The 18,717-nt window shown below is 45.9% G+C and overlaps 1 protein-coding gene across 1 annotated transcript in view; it reads left to right on the top strand.

The window, feature by feature from the left end:
• The window catches only part of LOC147715158 (X-linked retinitis pigmentosa GTPase regulator-interacting protein 1-like), a 306,245-nt gene that overhangs the window by 151,648 nt on the left and 135,880 nt on the right, over window positions 1-18,717 (top strand). Inside the window, exons 12-13 of the mRNA XM_086920416.1 lie at window positions 4,165-4,365; window positions 4,411-4,674. Of these exons, the coding sequence (XP_086776542.1) occupies window positions 4,165-4,365; window positions 4,411-4,674 (465 nt within the window). The remainder of the gene's footprint in view (window positions 1-4,164; window positions 4,366-4,410; window positions 4,675-18,717) is intronic.

The raw sequence follows: 18,717 nt of genomic DNA, 5'->3' as shown, positions 1-18,717 counted from the left end.
ACCCCTAAGGAAAGTCCTAGGTAGCTCATAGGGCGGGATGAATTGTTATTAAAGGATTGGATATGCACTTTTAAGTTTTACATGTCCTGATAGTGAAAACCTTAACATTCTTTTTTCACTTCAGTGAGACCTACCTGTCCCACTGGATAACATAGAGTTGCCCTATTACATGTAATAAATGCTAACTTTTGAATGGCGACTGATAAGCATTTCATTTGGTATATTTAACATTTTAATAACAAAATCCTATTAATTGGTAAAGTTAAATTTTAAATTACAATTCTGAAAATGGCAGTTATAGAAAGTTCGCATTTTTTGCCCTTAGCCATTTGGTATCTGCCACCTCCCCTGTGTCACAGGACTCAGTGTAACTAAAAGTAAGACTTTGTGAATTCTTCCCAGACAGTTACACAATAGATGGATTAGGTGTGTCTGAATTGGTTATCTGCTGGCAGGATGGGGGCAGAGCTGGGCATAGCCCCACTTGCAACTGAATAGGCTGTGCGCTGCCTTCACACAAAGTGCTTGTCACCTCCACATTGTCTTTGCAGTCAGGTAGGCTGTAAGGGCAGTGGAGTAAGGAAATTCCAAACACTTCAAAGAGAAATCTCTAAAAACTTCTCCTAACTTTGAAGACGGTACCTGGTATGAAAATTGGGCTCTCAGATCCACTTTTCAGTTCACATTTTGGACCTGAGTAAAGGACTTGCAGAGGATTGTCTGCTGCTGTAGCCTGCTGTGTACTCCACAAGACTGCTTTGCTTCACCTGGAAGGACTACTCCGGTGCCTGCAACCTGACTTGAACCCTTAGAGACCACCCCTGCTGTCTGAGGCCTACATCTTTACCTGAACCCAGGACTACCAGAATGTCTCTAAGGGCTAGTTTTCTGGCCTCTTGAGCCACAGGGACAGAAAAGACTCCCGCCACCTTGAACCCATACCTGGACCCAGCCTGAGTGAGTCCTGAACTCTCAAGTGCTGCCCCAACAGTCCTGGACCCTTGGTCGTGGTGCTAAAGGTGCCCATATAACCCAAAAACAAAACTTGGGAAAAGTTCTGGCTAGAAACTGCTTTGAGAAAAAAGGGAAGGCTGGGATCGGCATACTCGTCAATCCTCCCAAGGTGCATCGCCGTTCGGTCTGACTTTGCGGCTGCTTTTGCTTCTTTCTTCTCTGCAGCAGCTAGTACTGTTGAGCAGTCCTTCACCAAAGAAGTATCCAACCTCCTAGAATTGTCTTTGGCTACAGCCTCTTGCCTCGTCCCATTAGATGTTTTTGACTCCATGAAAGTGACTAATTCCGAACGTAGAAATCTTCACGCGACTTCACCCAGCAGTTCCCCAAAAACGATGCTCCTTCCCCGGATACCACCTACAGCCTTGCCCCACTGATCGTTGCCTTCTCTGAATATTTTTCTTGAAAATTCTTCTACGTCCGAAGGTAAGCACCAACTGGGCCTAATCCATTTCTTGTATCTGACCCGTGCTCCACTGTGGTTGGTACTATTTTTGGAACTTGACCGGCCTCGCGTAACTAGATGCGGTTGGCGCTTGGTTCTCTGTTTCGACCAATTCGATTTTTGTTGTTTGGGTGTCAAATATTTTATTAAAATGTACTCAGTTTTTCTAAATTGGTGGGGATTGTTCTTGTGTTGTGTTTTCACTTTATTACAGTTTGCACATAATTACTTTACACATTGCCTTTAAGTTAAGACTGACAGCTTTTTGTGCAAAGCTACTTGGGGTTAAGTGCAGGTTAATTTAGTGATTTTTTGTGGGTCACCCTGCCAGTGTGGCTGGTTATGGACCAGGGCTCACACCGCAGTCAACCAACAATCCAATTTCTAACAGAAGGTACTTGTTAAAGCTTCCTGCATCCTATGTTAAATGACTAGTTTCAAGAGAGACCATGCTGACAATCTGATAGAAACATGGAAAACCTAACAACACTACCATGTGCCCACATGCATCCATACAAACCACTGTAGTGCATTATTGGAGTTGATGTCAAAAGGCCAAGAGCACAGATTATTAGTATGGTTCTGGGCAGATGATCTTTTACATTGCTGTCATGATAGAAATATGATAGCTATATTATCATATGTATATAGAACAGCTATTTAAGGTGATGGAAAGGAAAAGTAAAGGAGTAGTGGGTCAGACAGCAGAAACTGGCATCAAGGTTATTTGGTCTGGACAGGGCTTCTAGAACAGTTTGGGTGAGAAATAGTTTGGCTAAGTGTAAAGCCCCAAATTAAACATTTTAGAATTAAAGAAGTCACATGTTGCTTTGAATAATTTAGCTAAAGGTGACAACGGAGTAAGAAATGGTGATTCCTGTTAGAGGGTGTCCAGGCAAGACACACTTCATTACTGTCACTGGAAGACAAAGCAGAGAGTGTAAAGGGCTGTGATTGTATAGGGTCGAGCTCAAGGAAATGCAGTGACATCATTCCAGTATATGATTGAGACAGCTTATTAGGTGTTTGGTGCGATGTGACCCACAAATTAAACTTTTGCCTTGCTTCTGAGTTGCACAGTAGTGGTGGGATGGTATATGTACAAGCAAATTTACCTTTACCATGTGGTAAAGCCCCTTGTAATGAGGAATTATATTATATATCATATTTATATTTATTCATTTATAGAGTGCATGGTTACACCAACGGTGTGTCCCCGCGCTGAGACATATCCAGATGACTGCTATTATACCACGTGAGACCGGATGTATTGATCACCGCACAGATTTCCCAATGTTCCATTTTTTTACTACATACATGTGCCACCTTCTACATGTGGATGGTAAATATACACCTTTGAGTCAGAGTGGACGGGAGAAAAGTTCTGGTGACTATGGGAGGAAAATGAAAAGAAAGTTCTGGCACAGGCAGCATTTTATACTGCCCCACCAGGAAAAAACAGGAAATTAGCTTTGGCTTCTGCTGCAGTCAAAACCTCATGCTATGTTTCTGGGTGAAATGTTTACTTTGAAAGATCGGATACTGGGAAAAACAGGTGTGGAAACACTGGCCCACTGTGAATAAGGCGGAGGGGAAGTCTACACAGTACTTAGGCTCTGCCTGACTCATGATTTGGGCTTTGGAGGTAAAGATATGTGCCATCAGTAAACGTGAGGGTCCAAATCCACTGACCCCCACTATATTTACATATAGAGTGAACACCTCGGGAAGCACAGTCAATCTATGCGGCACCCTCAAGGGAAGGCTGGGGGCAGCCTCAGTCTTCCATCTGACTTAAGTCCACCCAATTAGAAAGACGGGCAACCTTCTCAGAATTTCCTCCTGCACATCCTTGATATGCAGTGAGTAGGCAATAGTCCATCAAGAATGATCATGTCAAAACCTGCCAAAGAATTCAAGGAAAATGGGCAGGTACTCGTTGGCAGAGGTCATCATCTGCCAACAGAAAGTTTTGCTGTCTTGGTGCTGCACCAGGGATGGAATCCATCGCAAACATGAAGACTCGATTATTTGAAGAAATATGAATTTCGATTTGAGAAGTAGCACATATATTCAGTCTAGCAATGACTAAGCCAAGTTAGTAATCAGTGTGTCCTATTATACATATGGGTAAATTTCCATGAGTGTCCTATTGTTCTGTTAGTACACTGGGCTCACTCGGGTAAACGTGGGCCATAAAGAGCTGATCATGACTGGTGTCTATACATTTGGACACCAAAGGCAAAATTCAAATGTTCCCCTCTCCTTCAGTGAATGACTGGTCGTACCCTGCCATTAAACTCTGGACTTGACCATTTGACCTAATAAATATGATAGATCTATGACAAAAAAGTGATTTAAGTATATGATGGGATAGTTGACACTCTTAAGTGTATGATAGAGGTAAGTTGTGCCAGTCAGGTCAGTAAGGCTGATTGCTCCTTAAACGATGATTATCATTCTAATTTACAACCCGAAGTGTTGGGAAAAGAATTGTACTTAGCTCGGGATGATGGCTGACTCGTGAATGCTGCATGGGTTCTTAATGCAAGAGTTCTATATGTCATTTCCAAACTTAGACATGTTAATAGTTGCCACATGACTAATTCATTATTTCTGTTAATCTGTAGATGGTCTGTAGATGAAGTCTTCTCATCCACAGCTTCACTGATATGAGCTCCTTTCTTTCTCCACTCTCATATAAGTCACTCATCACAGATGGATTGCGGAGGCTGGGCATTCCCCAGGCAGCTTGGGAGGAAAAGGTGGAGGCAAAGAAGAAAGCAGACGAGAAGACTCCGGTCGAGAAAGATGAAAGTGCTTGGATTGACAACCCAGCAAGAAAGTTGCGCAAGATGGAAATGGTACATATGGAGACCTCTAGAAAGAACCTCTACGAGACGGAGGTGGGACATATGGAGACCTCTAGAAACTCCCTCTATGAGACAGAGGGGGGACATATGGAGACCTCTGGAAAGAAGCTCTATGAAATGGAGGTGGGACATACGGAGAGCTCTGAAAATAAGCTTAATGGGCTGGAGGTCACACAGGAAGAGAACCCAGTGACAAGATGGCAAAAGATGAAGGAGGGCTCCTTGGAGACCCCGACAAAGAAGTTCCAGGATATGGAGGCAGAGCACGCAGAAACCATTCTCGAATTGGAGAAGACCAGGGACATGTTGATCCTTCAGCATAAAATCAACAAAGACTATCAGGTAATGCAGGAACACACTATAGCATCTGTGGTGTGTGTTTTTTGTGTTGGCTAGGAGGGACTATGGGTTGAATTAGTAATAGTATCAGTACCCTCGTACAACAATGTACTAAATCATGCAAATTAAAGGGGTCATTCAAACACCAATTATGGACTTCAGTTCTTTCCTTCTCGATTCTTTTCTACAGTCTTCTTTTTTTGTTTTTCATTCTTTCTTTTTTTTCTTAGTTGTCTCTTCTTTCTCTTTTTCCCTTTTCTTCCTTTTTATTTTTTTTTTGTTTGTGTTTTTACTACTATCGATCTTTCCTTCTGTGTTTACTTAATTCTTGCTTTCTCTTCCTTGTGGTTCCTTCCTTTTGTACTAGCTTTACTTCCTTTTATAATGCCTTCGTCTTTTTCTTTCCACCTTCCTTTCTATGTTTTCCTCTGCACTTTCTGATTCCATAGTTGTATGCCCTTCTTTCTATTTCAATTTCCTTCCTTCCATCTATTCTTTCTTTCAATGTTCCCCCAACCTACTTTTTTCTCTCTTTCTCCCTTTCTTTTTATGCATCTTTCTTTCTTTTCCCCTTTCACCCTTCTTTCTTTTTCTTCTTTCTTTTATTTCTGTTTCCTTTCACCCTTTCTGTCTTCTTTGTTATGTTTCTTTTTTTCTACATTTCATTCCTTTTTCAGTGTCCTTCAATTCTTTTTCCCATTTCGTATCCTTTTTTCTTGTGTTCTGTCTTTCTTGCTTCCTTTCGTCCATTCCTCCTTTCTTGTTTTCTTTCCTTCCTTCTTTTCCTTCCCAGCTCCTCAAACTCCTTTCCTTTTCTTCCCATCACTCTCTCTATGTCTTTACATTTATCTATGTCTCTCACCATGGCCCTAATTACCCTTGCTAGTATTCATTCTCTGCCAATTCCTCCTCTTGCATCTTTTTGAATATCTGGTATATTATTTTCTTGCCTCTGGCTTGACCTATAATAAGGGCCACTGGAATTATGCAGGGAGAGGATCAAACCATGCCCCAGAGTTGGCTAAATGTTGTTGCAAGAAAATGCAAATGATGCAGCGTAATTCAGAAACATGTTAGGGACTATTTTGCACGTGTGATCACCATTTAGGCAAATGTTACGCCTCATTAGTATCAATTTAACACATAAACAGAGAAATCAGTCACAAAAAGATGATCAGTGACCCTTTGCAGTTGATCTTCCAGGTAGTAGCACCACTTATAGCAGTGTTTTAGTAACTCTTGATCCATTTTAACTAGAATTCTTTGTTGTTAAATTCTGAAAATGATGCTGCTGCTGATGGGTTAGGTGGCAAGAGTGGCAAATCCATAACAATGCGGAACACATCACAGCTGCATAATTGTTTAATTCTAGTAGCCCTGGTTACATTTCCTTATTTCCTCTCCTTTCACTGTACCTCCAGGATGCTGTAGCTGTGGGTGAGGATAAAGGGGTCATGATAAAGCATGCTTGGGGCATCAAGATGCGTATGAGGTAGACCAATATCAACCAGGAATATCACAAAATCTACTGGTTTTGACACTGAAACTCTATCCGAATTTGAGCATGTCTAAGACAAGCATGGTGTGCCCCTGTAGCAACATTGTTTCTAATAAAATCTGTTCCCTCTCCAGATTCATAATAATAGCCCAGGCGCTATGCTAAGACCTATTAGAACATTGGAATGTTGGGAGCTCCATTGAAAACAATGGAGTGCTCCGGTCTTATAATGGCTGGTATAAGCCTGGAGCTCCAACATTCCAATGTTTCTTTATTCACAGCTCTGGCTGTGAACAAAGGCTTCAGGGAACCTGAGGGGATTCCAATCCCCCCACGCTCCCAAAAGGCTTTGTTTTTTTTGTTAGAACATTCTGTCCTCTAGTGGCTGAATGTTCTAATAGCCTTATAGCCCTTCGTAGATGGGCTTTACCGCTATTAAAGTCCCTCTCCCTTGTTAAAGGCCCTCGCCTTCGGCTCGGGGCCTTTAACGCTGGAGAGGGCCTTTAATAGCTGGTAAAGCCCTCTACGGCGGGCTATAAGGCTATAATAACTACTATCATACTGTCACTCTGGCAGAGAAGGGTACCGGGCACAAAGCACAGCCTCAAACCTTGCCCTGTAGTCTGTAGAGCTGGGTCCAGTGAGTACTGTGAGCTGCAGTATGGAGACGGCATGTCTTAGGGTCTTGCTTTTTACCCTCTGGCCAGCAAGAACTTCAGGTAGAGAGTCTAAGTACAGGGGACACCCAGATCCATGGGCACTTTCACTTTTTAATATTTGATCCTGGGAAATAAAGGAATACTGGGGCAAAGTGAATGCATGAAGAGCAAGATCATGACCCGAGGAAGTGTTTTCTTTGCACAGCTGACCACATCTGGTGCAATCCGGTGTTATTTTGTTTTTTTTAAGCCTGCCTCATTAGCTAATAGCAACAAATGTACATTTGCTCCAGTGTTTGTGCAAGTGAACAAAATAGGGTAGATTCATTCTAAGCAGTGTGCTGCAAAACCTAACACGACAGACAACTACCAACATATATAATTCAAGCTACTTTTGGAACCAAAATGACACAGTAGTACAGAAAACCCTTGAATCATCCTGAATAATCTCTGAAATCTCAAATGTGGAACGCCCTGCCTGATGCTCTCAGACATGCTCCCAACCTGATAAATTTTTAAAAACTGCTAAAAACTCACCTTTTTATAAATCCATGAATAGCTGATTCCCTAACCACTCTGATTCAGTTTCTTCCCCGCGCCAGGACAGTCTTGACTATCGGAGCGCGTTATAAATCTATATATAACATAACGTTATAAATCTATATATAACAGATACCGTACAACATACTTCGTCACCCCATGCATTATTCAGAGAGTTAAAGGGATTTTGAGATACTTTTTTTCTTTTAAAAACAAAACTGGTGTGTTACAGTAGCTTTTAGACCTATTTTGGTGTTACAGTGTGTCCTTTCTAAACTGAATTTCAATTGAGAACTATGTTGACTGTGATTTAACAAATAATGTAGGTTAGACATTTTAAGCATTGATAATTACAAGCATTGCTATTAGTCAACTCAGTGATACTCATTTTATCAATCTCAGAATGATGAAAGGCTGAAATCCTTCTGCTGGGATTGCACCTTGATCCTGCACTAGGCACATAAATACCCAGACATTTTATGTGTATTCAGTAAAATGTTTGGTAGAGCATTCCTCGTTTGTGCCAGGAGGCAACATCTTTCCTTTCCTATGTTTTAGTTTTTATTTAGTTACCATATGTATCACCACACAACACTAAAATACCTACTACCATCAGGGCTTTAAGTGGGATGAAATAGCCGGAGATTCTCTCAGAGGGGCGTGGCCGATGTAATTAGGGAGCGGCTTAAAAAGCAAGCTAAAATGCTGTGCTTAGCAGTGTGCTAGGACTGGTAATTTGCTGCTTCTGTCATTGCATCCAGATATATAGTACAAGAAGTGACATTACACCTACAACAAGCCAGGAATATTGGCTTTGCCAGTGGTTGTTAGTTGCATAAGATAAATAAGCAACAACTATGACTTCATTGTATAGAATATTGAAAATGTTTCCATTCTGAAATGATAAGTCTGTGAAAGTACTATACCGAGACTCTTTTAAGTTACATCAAAGGCAGTGAAGGGTGTTATTGCTGCAGAGTTAAGATTGTTTTTTCATCCTGAAAGTGAGAGCAAAAAAGGAGAGTCCTATGGGGTCCCGTCTCAGCACCTGCTTATTAGAATTGCCGGTGCTGAGCACCGGTGGGACCCTGGCCACTTAAAGCCCTTACTACCATATATGTTGTAATTTCATATATATTTGCAAGAATTGTTTCTTGGGGAGACAATATACCTGCTTACATTTTTTAGGTCTCGGCTTAGCAGCGCAGCATGCGCTGCATGCGCTGTTTCAGCGAGACTAAAGTAATGGAATGGAATGGAATGGAAATCGATTTATTAAGCGCGATTGCTGCCCGGGGGCGTCCAAGCGCTAGGGGTAAGAATCGGAGGGACAATGACGTGACACATTAAAGCTCGGAGGCGTGGGAGAATAATAAAGTCTTCAGTTTTTTGCGGAATGACAGCAGGTCCGAGTTGGAACGGAGTGAGAGGGGGAGGGTGTTCCAAAGTTTAGCGGTATTCAATGAGAACAGCCTACCCCCGGATCTAGCTCTCTTCACTCGAGGAACCACTGCCAGGAGAGCCTCGGAGGAGCGGAGATTCCTGTTTGGGTGGTAGGGAATGACAAGCTTGCTGTTAATAGCAGGTCCTGTTTTCCAAAATGCCCGGTGTGCGATGCACAGCGCCTTGAATGACACTCTGTGTTTAACTGGCAGCCAGTGAAGACTTTTCAATGCCGGTCTGGCTGACTGGGTTCGTGGAATCTTTAACAGGGTGCGTGCTGCGCAGTTCTGCACTATCTGGAATTTCCGGAGAGTCATCTCGGGGGCCCCTACGTATAGAGCATTGTTTGAATCGAGGCGGGACTGAATGAGGCCTTGGATTGCCACTTTTTTGCTTCTAGAGGTAGCAGTGGAAGGACCTTCCTTAGCGTTTTGAGAATACCGAAGCAAGTGGCGGACAGCTTAGTCGCCTGGGTGGAAAAGGACATCCTGCTGTCCAGCCACACTCCTAGGCTCTTAACGCTTTCCTTGGGGGTGGGAGGAGTGCCCAGGGCTTGGGGCCACAAGGAGATAAAAGATGTTGGTGAAGCTGGGCCTAGGAGCATAAGCTCTGTTTTATCTCCATTTAATTTGAGGGAGGAGCTGGTCATCCACTCCTTGATGTCCTCTAGGCAGCTCAGCAGGCCTCCTTGGGGGTGACTGATGTTTTCTTGAGCCAATGACACCACTAACTGAGTGTCGTCGGCGTACGACACAATTTTGATGCCGTACGGTTCGACGATTCCAGCCAGTGGTTTCATGTAGACATTGAATAACACAGGGCTCAAAGAGGAGCCCTGTGGTACTCCGCAGCTGAGGGGTTTGCTGGTTGATATTGTGTCACCATCGAAGATCTGAAAAGATCTGTCGGACAGGAAGGAGCCGAACCACCTTAGAGCGTCGCCAGAGACTCCGATGTCCCGGAGACGGTTCAACAGGGTGGCATAGCTGACCGTATCGAAGGCGGCGCTTAGATCAAGGAGGATCACTGCTACTGATCCTCCCTGATCTAGAACCCTTCGAGATTCCTCGGCGACCGCTAATAAGGCAGTTTCGGTGCCATGTTTTGGTCTGAAACCTGTCTGGGATGTATCCAGTAAGGAGTGGTTTTCAATAAACTGGACCAGTTGGATGTTTATATATTTTTCCAACACCTTGCCAGCCCAAGGGAGAAGAGAGATGGGACGATAGTTGGAATAATCGTCAGGGTTCAAATTTGGTTTCTTCAGCAGCGCCCGCACCATGGCTTGTTTCCATGCTGTAGGAACAACACATGAGGCTATGGATGTGTTAAGGAGTTCTAGGATAACAGGCAGGGTGGCTTCATGTGCTTGCATCAAAACTTCTGGTGGGGCTGGGTCGCGTGGGGAACCCGATTTGACTTGTCGTGCCATTTCACCAAGGGTGTCGAGGTCCAAGGGAGGGAAGTGCTCGAGGGTTGGCTGGACAAGGGGGGGGGAGTGTTCTAGGAGAGGATGGGTAAGCTATCTCAGGAGCTGTGAGTCCTGTTTGAAAGGTAGAGTAAATTTTCAGGACTTTATTGTGAAAAAAGTCCGCAAGCTCGTTGCATTGATCTTGGGTTTTAATCGGAGGGGGGGCAGTGGTGACATTTGAGCAGTTTTTTATTATCTGGAAGATTTCCCTGGGCTTTGATTTGGCCTCAAGGATTTTGTCAGAATAGAAAGTTGCTTTCGCTGTTCTGATCCCATCTCTGTAAGTTTTTAATGCCTCTTTATAAGCGTCTTTTTTTTCCGGAAGAAAATCCATACGCCAGGCTCTCTCTCGTTGCCTGCAGCAGCATTTTAGTTCTCTTAAACGGTCAGAGAACCAGGGCGCTGATCTCTGCATTCTTTTAGATGAGGATCTCTGGAGAGGGAGGATCTTGTCTAGTGATGTGTATGTTGGCTGAAACTTAGTGTAATTTGTTAAGCAACTTACCATTGGTTTAACTCTGGCATTGCTGTTGTAATCTAGCTTTCTGTTGGTTGTTAATACCATACCTAACTTCCGGGTAGTCCGGAAGCAGCAGTGCCTAACTACAGTTTCCTTCCGCAGCAACACTCTGTAGGGCGCACAGGGAACTTTCTTTTTTCTCTTCAGCAGCGCCGGCCTTACAAGTCACATGATGCTCGGGCGCGCGCTCCAGCAGCACGTGGAGATTAATTTGCTGCGCTTTTCTTTGGCTTCCCCCGCCCCTACTTAGCGCGAGGAGAATCTCTATGTATTTAACCGAACTATCCCTATGTACGTGAGCCGCAGCTCTCCGCCTTCCCCCTACCGAGGCTGACACCGTTCGGTGACGTCACAGTGATTGCCAGCTCTGCCCGTGCTGGTTCTGAGGAGGGGGCGGGACCGGTCCGTCTCCATTGCTGAGTTGTTGTGAGCGGCCGCCTGCACTCCTTCACTGGGCTCTGCCTCCGTCTCTCCAGCCGGCTCTCCGTCAAGTTCAAGTTCAAGTTCAGAGATTTGTATGCGCACTACTCACCCAGAGGGTCTCAAGGCGCTTGGGGGGGGGGGGGGGGGGGGTGTATTTTACTTATCGAATATCCAAGTTTTAAGTTGCTTTCTGAAGGAGAGGTGGTTCTGTACAAGGCGGAGGTGGGTGGGAGATAATTCCAGGTTTTGGCCGCTAAGTAGGAGAAGGATCTTCCTCCCATGGTGGATCTATGGATGCGGGGAATTGCGGCGAGGGCTTGATTGGATGATCGTAGTTGGCGGGTGGGGGTGTAGAAGGACAGTCGCGTGTTGAGGCATTCGGGTCCTAAGTCGTAGAGGGCTTTGTGTGCGTGGGTGAGGAGACGGAACGTTATTCTCTTGTTGACGGGGAGTCAGTGGAGGTCTTTCAGGTGACCGGAAATGTGAGCTTGACGGGGAATGTTCAGTATGAGTCTAGCGTTTTGGATGCGTTGGAGTTTTTTCTGTAGTTTGACTGTGGTTCCGGCGTAAAGGGTGTTTCCGTAATCCAGTCGGCTAGTGACCAGTGCGTGGGTGACCGTCTTTCTTGTTTCGGTGGGGATCCATCGGAAGATTTTTTTGAGCATGCGTAGGATGTTGAAGCATGAGGATGAGACGGCGTTGAATTGTCTGGTCATTGAGAGGGAGGAGTCCAGGATGAAGCCCAGGTTGCGTGCGTGGTCCGTAGGTATAGGTGCGGTTCCCAGTGCCAGTGGCCACCATGAGTCGTCCCAGGCAGAGGGGGATGATCCTAAGATGAGGACTTCCGTTTTTTCCGAGTTCAGTTTTAGCCGGCTGTTCTTCATCCACTCGGCGACTTCTTTCATTTCTTTGTGTAAGTTGGTTTTGGCGGTGTTTGGATCTTTGGTGAGGGAGAGGATCAGCTGGGTGTCGTCTGCGTAGGAGATGATGTTGAGGTTGTGTTGGCGTGCGATGGATGCGAGGGGACTCATGTATATGTTGAAGAGGGTGGGACTGAGTGATGATCCTTGTGGAACGCCACAGATGACTTCGGTGGCCTCAGATCTAAAAGGGGGGAGGCGGACTCTCTGAGTTCTTCCAGCGAGGAACAAGATGATCCAGTCCAATGCTTTTCCTTGTATTACGACGTTGCTGAGGCGTTGTATGAGGGTGCTATGACAGACTGTGTCGAAGGCTGCGGAGAGGTCAAGTAGGATGAGGGCAGCTGTTTTTCCGTTGTCCAGTAGAGTTCGGATGTCATCTGTTGCTGCGATGAGGGCGGTTTCGGTGCTGTGTTTGGCTCGGAAGCCGGACTGTGAGAGGTCGAGGGATTTGTTGGCTTCGAGGAAGGCGGCAAGCTGATTGTTTGACGGCTTTCTCTATAACCTTGGCAGGGAATGGGAGTAGCGATATGGGGCGGTAGTTCTTAAGTTCAGTGGGGTCTGCTGTGGGTTTCTTTAGGAGGGCGCTGAGTTTGGCATGTTTCCAGCTTTCCGGGAAGGTAGCGGAGTTGAGGGAGCAGTTGATGACGTCTCGGAGATGGGGTGCGATGATGGAGTCTGCTTTGTTGAAAATGTGGTGGGGACATGGGTCGGTTGGCGATCCTGAGTGGATGGAGTTCATCAGACGGATGGTGTATTCAGTGGTGATTGGGTTCCAGGCGCAGAGGTTGTTAGAGGGGGGTGTTGGTTCAGTGGACTGGTCTCCGGTCTGGTTTTCAAAGCTGTTATGTATGTCGGCGATTTTGTTGTAGAAGAAAGAGGCTAGGGAATCGCAGAGGTCTTGGGAGGGAGTGATGTCGTTGGTGCCGGCGGTGGGGTTGGTGAAATCTTTGACGATGTTGAATAGTTCCTTGCTGTTGTGGGCGTTGTTGTCAAGTCGATCCTTGAATGCTGATTTCTTGGTGGATCGGATCAGTTGGTGGTGTTTGCGGGTAGCGTTCTTGAAGGTGGTCAGGTTGTCAGTGGTAGGGTTTTTTCTCCAGGCTTTCTCGAGGGTACGACATAACTTCTTGGATTTCTTAAGGTCATCGTTGAACCAGGGGGCTTTTTTGTTACCATGCTTGATTTGATGATTCTTCAAGGGTGCTAGTTCGTCTGCGCTGTGGGTGATCCATTGTGTGAGGTTGGTGGCTGCTTGGTTTGGGTCCGATGATTTGGCTGGAGGGTTTTGGTGTAGCGATGTGAAGAGCTGGTCGGCGGTAATTTTGTTCCAGTTTCTTCGGGGAATAGGTTGTGGGGGGTTGTGGGTCATGGTCTTTTTGAAGTTGAAGTGAACGCAGCTGTGGTCCGTCCAGTGGAGAGGTGTGGTCTGATTGAAGGAGATGTGCTTGCTGGAGGTGAAGATTGGGTCGAGCGTGTGTCCGGCATAGTGGGTGGGGGTATTGACAAGTTGTTCGAGTCCGAGGTTGGCCAGGTTGTCCAGAAGGGTGGTGGTGTTGGAGTCGTTTTTCTTTTCAAGGTGGTAGTTTAGGTCTCCCTGTAGAATGTATTCCTTGGAGGGGAGGGCTTGTGGGCTGATGAAGTCAGTGATGTCATCGCTGAATTGTGTGCGGGGTCCTGGTGGTCTGTAGATAAGGTTGCCTCTGAGTGTGGTCTTAGGGTCGGTGTGGATCTGGAAGTGAAGGTGTTCGGCGTTTGTGAGGTAGTCGTCGGAAGTGGTCGTGATGCGGATGGTGTTCCTGTGAACAATGGTGATTCCTCCTCCTGTTTGGTTGGTGCGGTCCTTTCGGATGATCTTGTAGCCGTCCGGGATGGCTATGGCGATGTCGGGTGCGGATGAGGCGTTCATCCAGGTTTCTGTAAGGCAGGCAACATCCGGCGATGTAGTGTCGAGTAGGTTCCAGAGTTCAATGGCGTGTCTGTGGACCGAGCAGGTGTTGAGCAGGATGCACTTTAGTTGGTTAGAGACGGAGCCCTGTGTGGAGTTTGTGGATTTGGTGTGGGTCCTGATGCAGTCGAACTTGCAGGAGTGGCATGTGAAGGGTCCATGGGTGTGTCTTGGGGCGGCTTGGTAGCAGTTGGGTGGGCGGGCGGGGTTGAGGTCAGAAAGGGATGCGGCATCATATGTTATGCGGGTTGAGTGGGATTTGAGAGGACCAGGGGGACTGGCCCTGGGCGCGGTCCAGGCGCGGACGGGCGTGGACGGGCTTACCTTTGGCGCACCTTCGGCGCGCATGATGCGCGATCGCTGCGCGCAAAGGCATCTGTCATAAGTGGAAAGTGGAGGGGGGAGGGGCGAGGGAGGAGCAGCTGGGAGGCGGGAGTGGGGTGGAGAGGACGGGCTCCGAGGCACAACAACAACCAAATGGCAGCAAAAGTGAAACTGCAACAGGATGGGGCACAAAGTGGGGATACGCTGTGGGAATCGAGCAAAAGAAATAATAATGAGGGTCTAAGCTAAACAATCGAGCGATACAGACTAGGACAGCAAAAAAAAATTTGATCAATGTTTACGAGAGGCACTGCGCTAAATCGTAAGGCAGGCAGCAGTTATTCAGGCGCAGAGCAAAGAGCGCAGCTCAACGATACCACAGGCAGCAGGCAGCAGTTATTCAAGGCGTGAGGCAAGGAGCACAGCTCAGCGATATCACAGGGCAGCAGGGAGCGTGGGGAGCGACCGCTACTGAGAGCGTCAGGATGGTCACAGCGCTTCTGGGGACGGGGCAAGCCTAAGCAGTCTGTGGGAGGGAGGAGCAGCTGGGAGGCGGGAGCGGGGTGGAGAGGACAGGCTCCGAGGCACAACATCAACCAAATGGCAGCAAAAGTGAAACCGCAACAGGATGGGGCACTAAGTGGGGATACGCTGTGGGAATCGAGCAAAAGAAATAATAATGAGGGTCTAAGCAAAACAATCGAGCGAAACAGACTAGGACAGCAAAAAAAAATTCGATCAATGTTTACGAGTGGCACAGCGCTAAATCGTAAGGCAGGCAGCAGTTATTCAGGCGCAGAGCAAAGAGCGCAGCTCAACGATACCACAGGCACAGGCAGCAGGCAGCAGGCAGCAGGCAGCAGTTATTCAAGGCGTGAGGCAAGGAGCACAGCTCAGCGATATCACAGGGCAGCAGGGAGCGGTGGGTGTAGGGCTGGCTGTAGGGCTCCGAGGTTGGGATGACTGCCGGGAGAAACAGGGGTGTCCGTCATCAAGCGGAAGGGCTGCCTGACACATTCGCAGACAATTTACAGGGAAACAGCAGTGACATTTTATCATAGTTGAGGGCCCAGTCAGTGGTGTACGGCTTGGTGCGCGGACCCTTGTTTGTGCACTGCTCCAGGTGTGTGCCCATGCAGTGCCGGTCTCAGAACTGCCCGAGGCACCCCCAGACCTGGCTGTGTGCCTCAAAAGTAGCACCCCCAGGAGACACACTTTACCCCCAAGCCAGCCTGTGTGCACCAACCCAAGGAGACACACTTCACCCCCAGATCCGATGTGCGCCACCGTTATGCGCTCTAGCAGCCGCAGTCCAGCTCCATGCCCGACTGCCTGCACCAACACAATGCGCACCGAGCAAAGCTCGCATAAGAAACCCTTCATGTCGCCGATGCATTTTACGGAAAGGGGGTATCACACTGGCCCTACTCGCAGACACTCCGAGGGACCTTGCCGCCAGTCCCAAAGATGTTCTTCACCACACTCAGGATCGCACTATTCTCAACGCTCATTTTATCACTCGGCATCCCCCTGTGCGGCGGCCTCCCTGCACTAACCCACCAATCACGCTCACTAACCCGCCAGTCACATTCACCTCAGAGCTCACGCTCACCGTCACACTCAAGGTCCCCACGTCCCCGCCCGAGCATATGTCACCAACCTAGGGAGCTTTATTCATACAATGTTGAGAGGATCGGCAACTTGTTCTCCTACCTAGGCACCGAGGAATCAAAGAACGAAAATGGCTTGTTTTCCCCTGGGAATTGTTTTCCCCTGCACCCTTGCCTTCAGATGCCTCCTTGGAGTTTGAAAGAGAGATGCAAAAATCCTTGAGTTGCTTTCACTTTCACTGCACTTGCTTAAAGTATTTTAGATTTGAGGGATCACTCTGGCGCCCTTTCCAAACACAGGCCTGGATCTTTAAAATGTTAAAACCGAATATTGGCTTAGGCAAGATGGTGCTACTGTCCTGACTGTTCCGCAGAGGTTCACCGACTTTATTTCTGTCGTAGATCTGCTCGTTTTAGGCTCCGTCCTCGGTGGCTTGTGTGTGTGTGTGTGTTTTTTTTTGCTCTGCAGCAGCATGATCTTGCGTAGATTACACTACTGTGGGTTTGCCCTCCGCTTGGACTGAGTCCAGGGGCTAATTCCAGGGAAGCAGCAGTGACATTTTATCATAGTTGAGGGCCCAGTTGCTGCTTCCTATTAAACTTATCCTTTCTGATACCTGTCTTGGATTAATTTGTTGATTTCAAATGGAAACTCTGCCTTCATCAGCGAAGCTTGTCTTTCTAGGAAAGACTCTGGCTAATTATATTCTAGCCAGTTTTAGACTATTGCCAGCACTAGGCCAGACGGAAGACAGAGGACTTCAGTAACTAATTTAAATACCATGTCTACTTTTAACTACAAACACTACTACAATACTACATACGGACTGTGAGATGTAGTGCAGCACCACAGATAAGCCACTTTGCTACTGTAGTCATGCAATGATGATATGAATTCACATTGCATCGTGTTTATTTAAATAATGCACATGTATCTAGATAGGTGACATGGATCAAATTAACTGGGACATTTTAACCTGTGCTGTTCCTTACAAGCTCTCAAAGACTGCGTGTGAGTGATTATGCAATAAAAGTTCTGAAAATGTATTTTACCTGGGACCATGCCTTCTGGCTAATCTACATTTGTGGAAAAATACAAAATGTATATGCAAATAAAGGTTTGCTCGCTAAGACAAAGACTTTCATATGCCTCGGCCGTTTAGGCAGATAATCAATTGTTCATCAACTATATTATGCTTCATAACATTGTAAGCATCAGGAACGCTAGCCAAAGCAATCTGGTGCCAAAAAGATAACAAGTATTTGCAATGCAATAGTTCTCGCCTTTGCGAATGTTCGAGCTTTTGGTATTGTAAATTACAATGCCTTTTATTTAAGTGTTTTGAAAACCTGCAAGCGGTGTGTAAACACACACTTTGTACTTATAGTCGTTGCTTACGAGAAGCAAGGCTGGCAGTAACTGCGCCTCTTTTACTGCCAGCTTGCTTCTCGTAAGCAAGGACTATTAGTACAACGTGCGTGTTTATGGACCGCTTACAGGTTTTCAAAACCCATAAATGAAAGACATTGTCACTTACAATGTCAATTGCTCAAACTCTCACAAAGGCGAGACCTATTGCATTGCAAATGCTTGTTTAGGTAGGGCATTGCAAGATACCTTTTTGCCTTTTTGTGGTTGGAGAAAATACAGGAAAGCAGTAATTTTCATCACTGTTAGTGATCCAGCGGTAGACCAAGGTTGAACTATTCACGAAACCAAGTATTTCAATAGGGCACATACACATTTACCCATGTGTTCGTTCACACTCCCTGCCCAAATACGCTGGAGATCATTGGTTCTATTTTTCACTTAAGTTCTGATTAGTTATTTCTCTGTGAAACATACTCATTTGAAAATAAAACTCAATACCTAACTAATCTTTACAAACCAACACTCTTTCCTCTGGTCGATGGACCATTAGTTGAGTTAGTTGATGATAATATTAACAACTATTTCACTAATCCTCAGTTCCCAGTGGAATTACCACAGACTCAGGTAAGATTCATAAGCTTCATCTAAGATTTCAGTCATAAATTTAAACGCTCATGTACAGTTTCACAGTGCAAGCACCATCTTTCTTATCATGGGAGAGAAAAATTCATTTAGCAAGAACACCCATTAACACAGAATTCATTCAACAAATTAAAATGCAAAAGAGTGGACAGGTGTAGAGACAAAAGGCATATAGATAAAATACATTTGCAAGGAGATATGAAAATTTGAGACAAAATTATAATTACCTAAAGAAATACTGAAAACCACCCCTCTGGCCAAAGGACTGTTGGGGGTCCCTTGAATTAGGATCAGAAGACAAAGACTATAGGACAGGATCAGGACAGGATTGATACTTACTAGACTTCTCTATAAACCCGACGCACCGGGACGCATCGCTCTGTTACACTCTCTCCCTCCTCAATGTTCTTCCAGAATCATCAAATCTAATCAGGCTGTCATTTGGAGCATGAATCTTTCCATTCTGCTGTCTCTTTTTTTCTAGCAGCTTCTTTGTAACTTAAGTTACTCTAGTTATAGTCTGTATTTCTACATGTCCCACCATCAAAAGTTGCCAATATTGATGAAATACTGAATTTGATTGGACAGGGAGTAGTGGAGTCGTCGACACACCATGCTGACATATTCATTTTTTATTAATCTTCCTTTGTCTTGCAAACCCTTCCCCTTTAGTCCA

The sequence above is a fragment of the Lissotriton vulgaris genome, chromosome 5 (assembly GCF_964263255.1).
Source record: "Lissotriton vulgaris chromosome 5, aLisVul1.2, whole genome shotgun sequence".
Classification (NCBI taxonomy): Eukaryota; Metazoa; Chordata; class Amphibia; order Caudata; family Salamandridae; genus Lissotriton; species Lissotriton vulgaris.
This window is presented reverse-complemented; position numbering and strand designations above follow the sequence as displayed.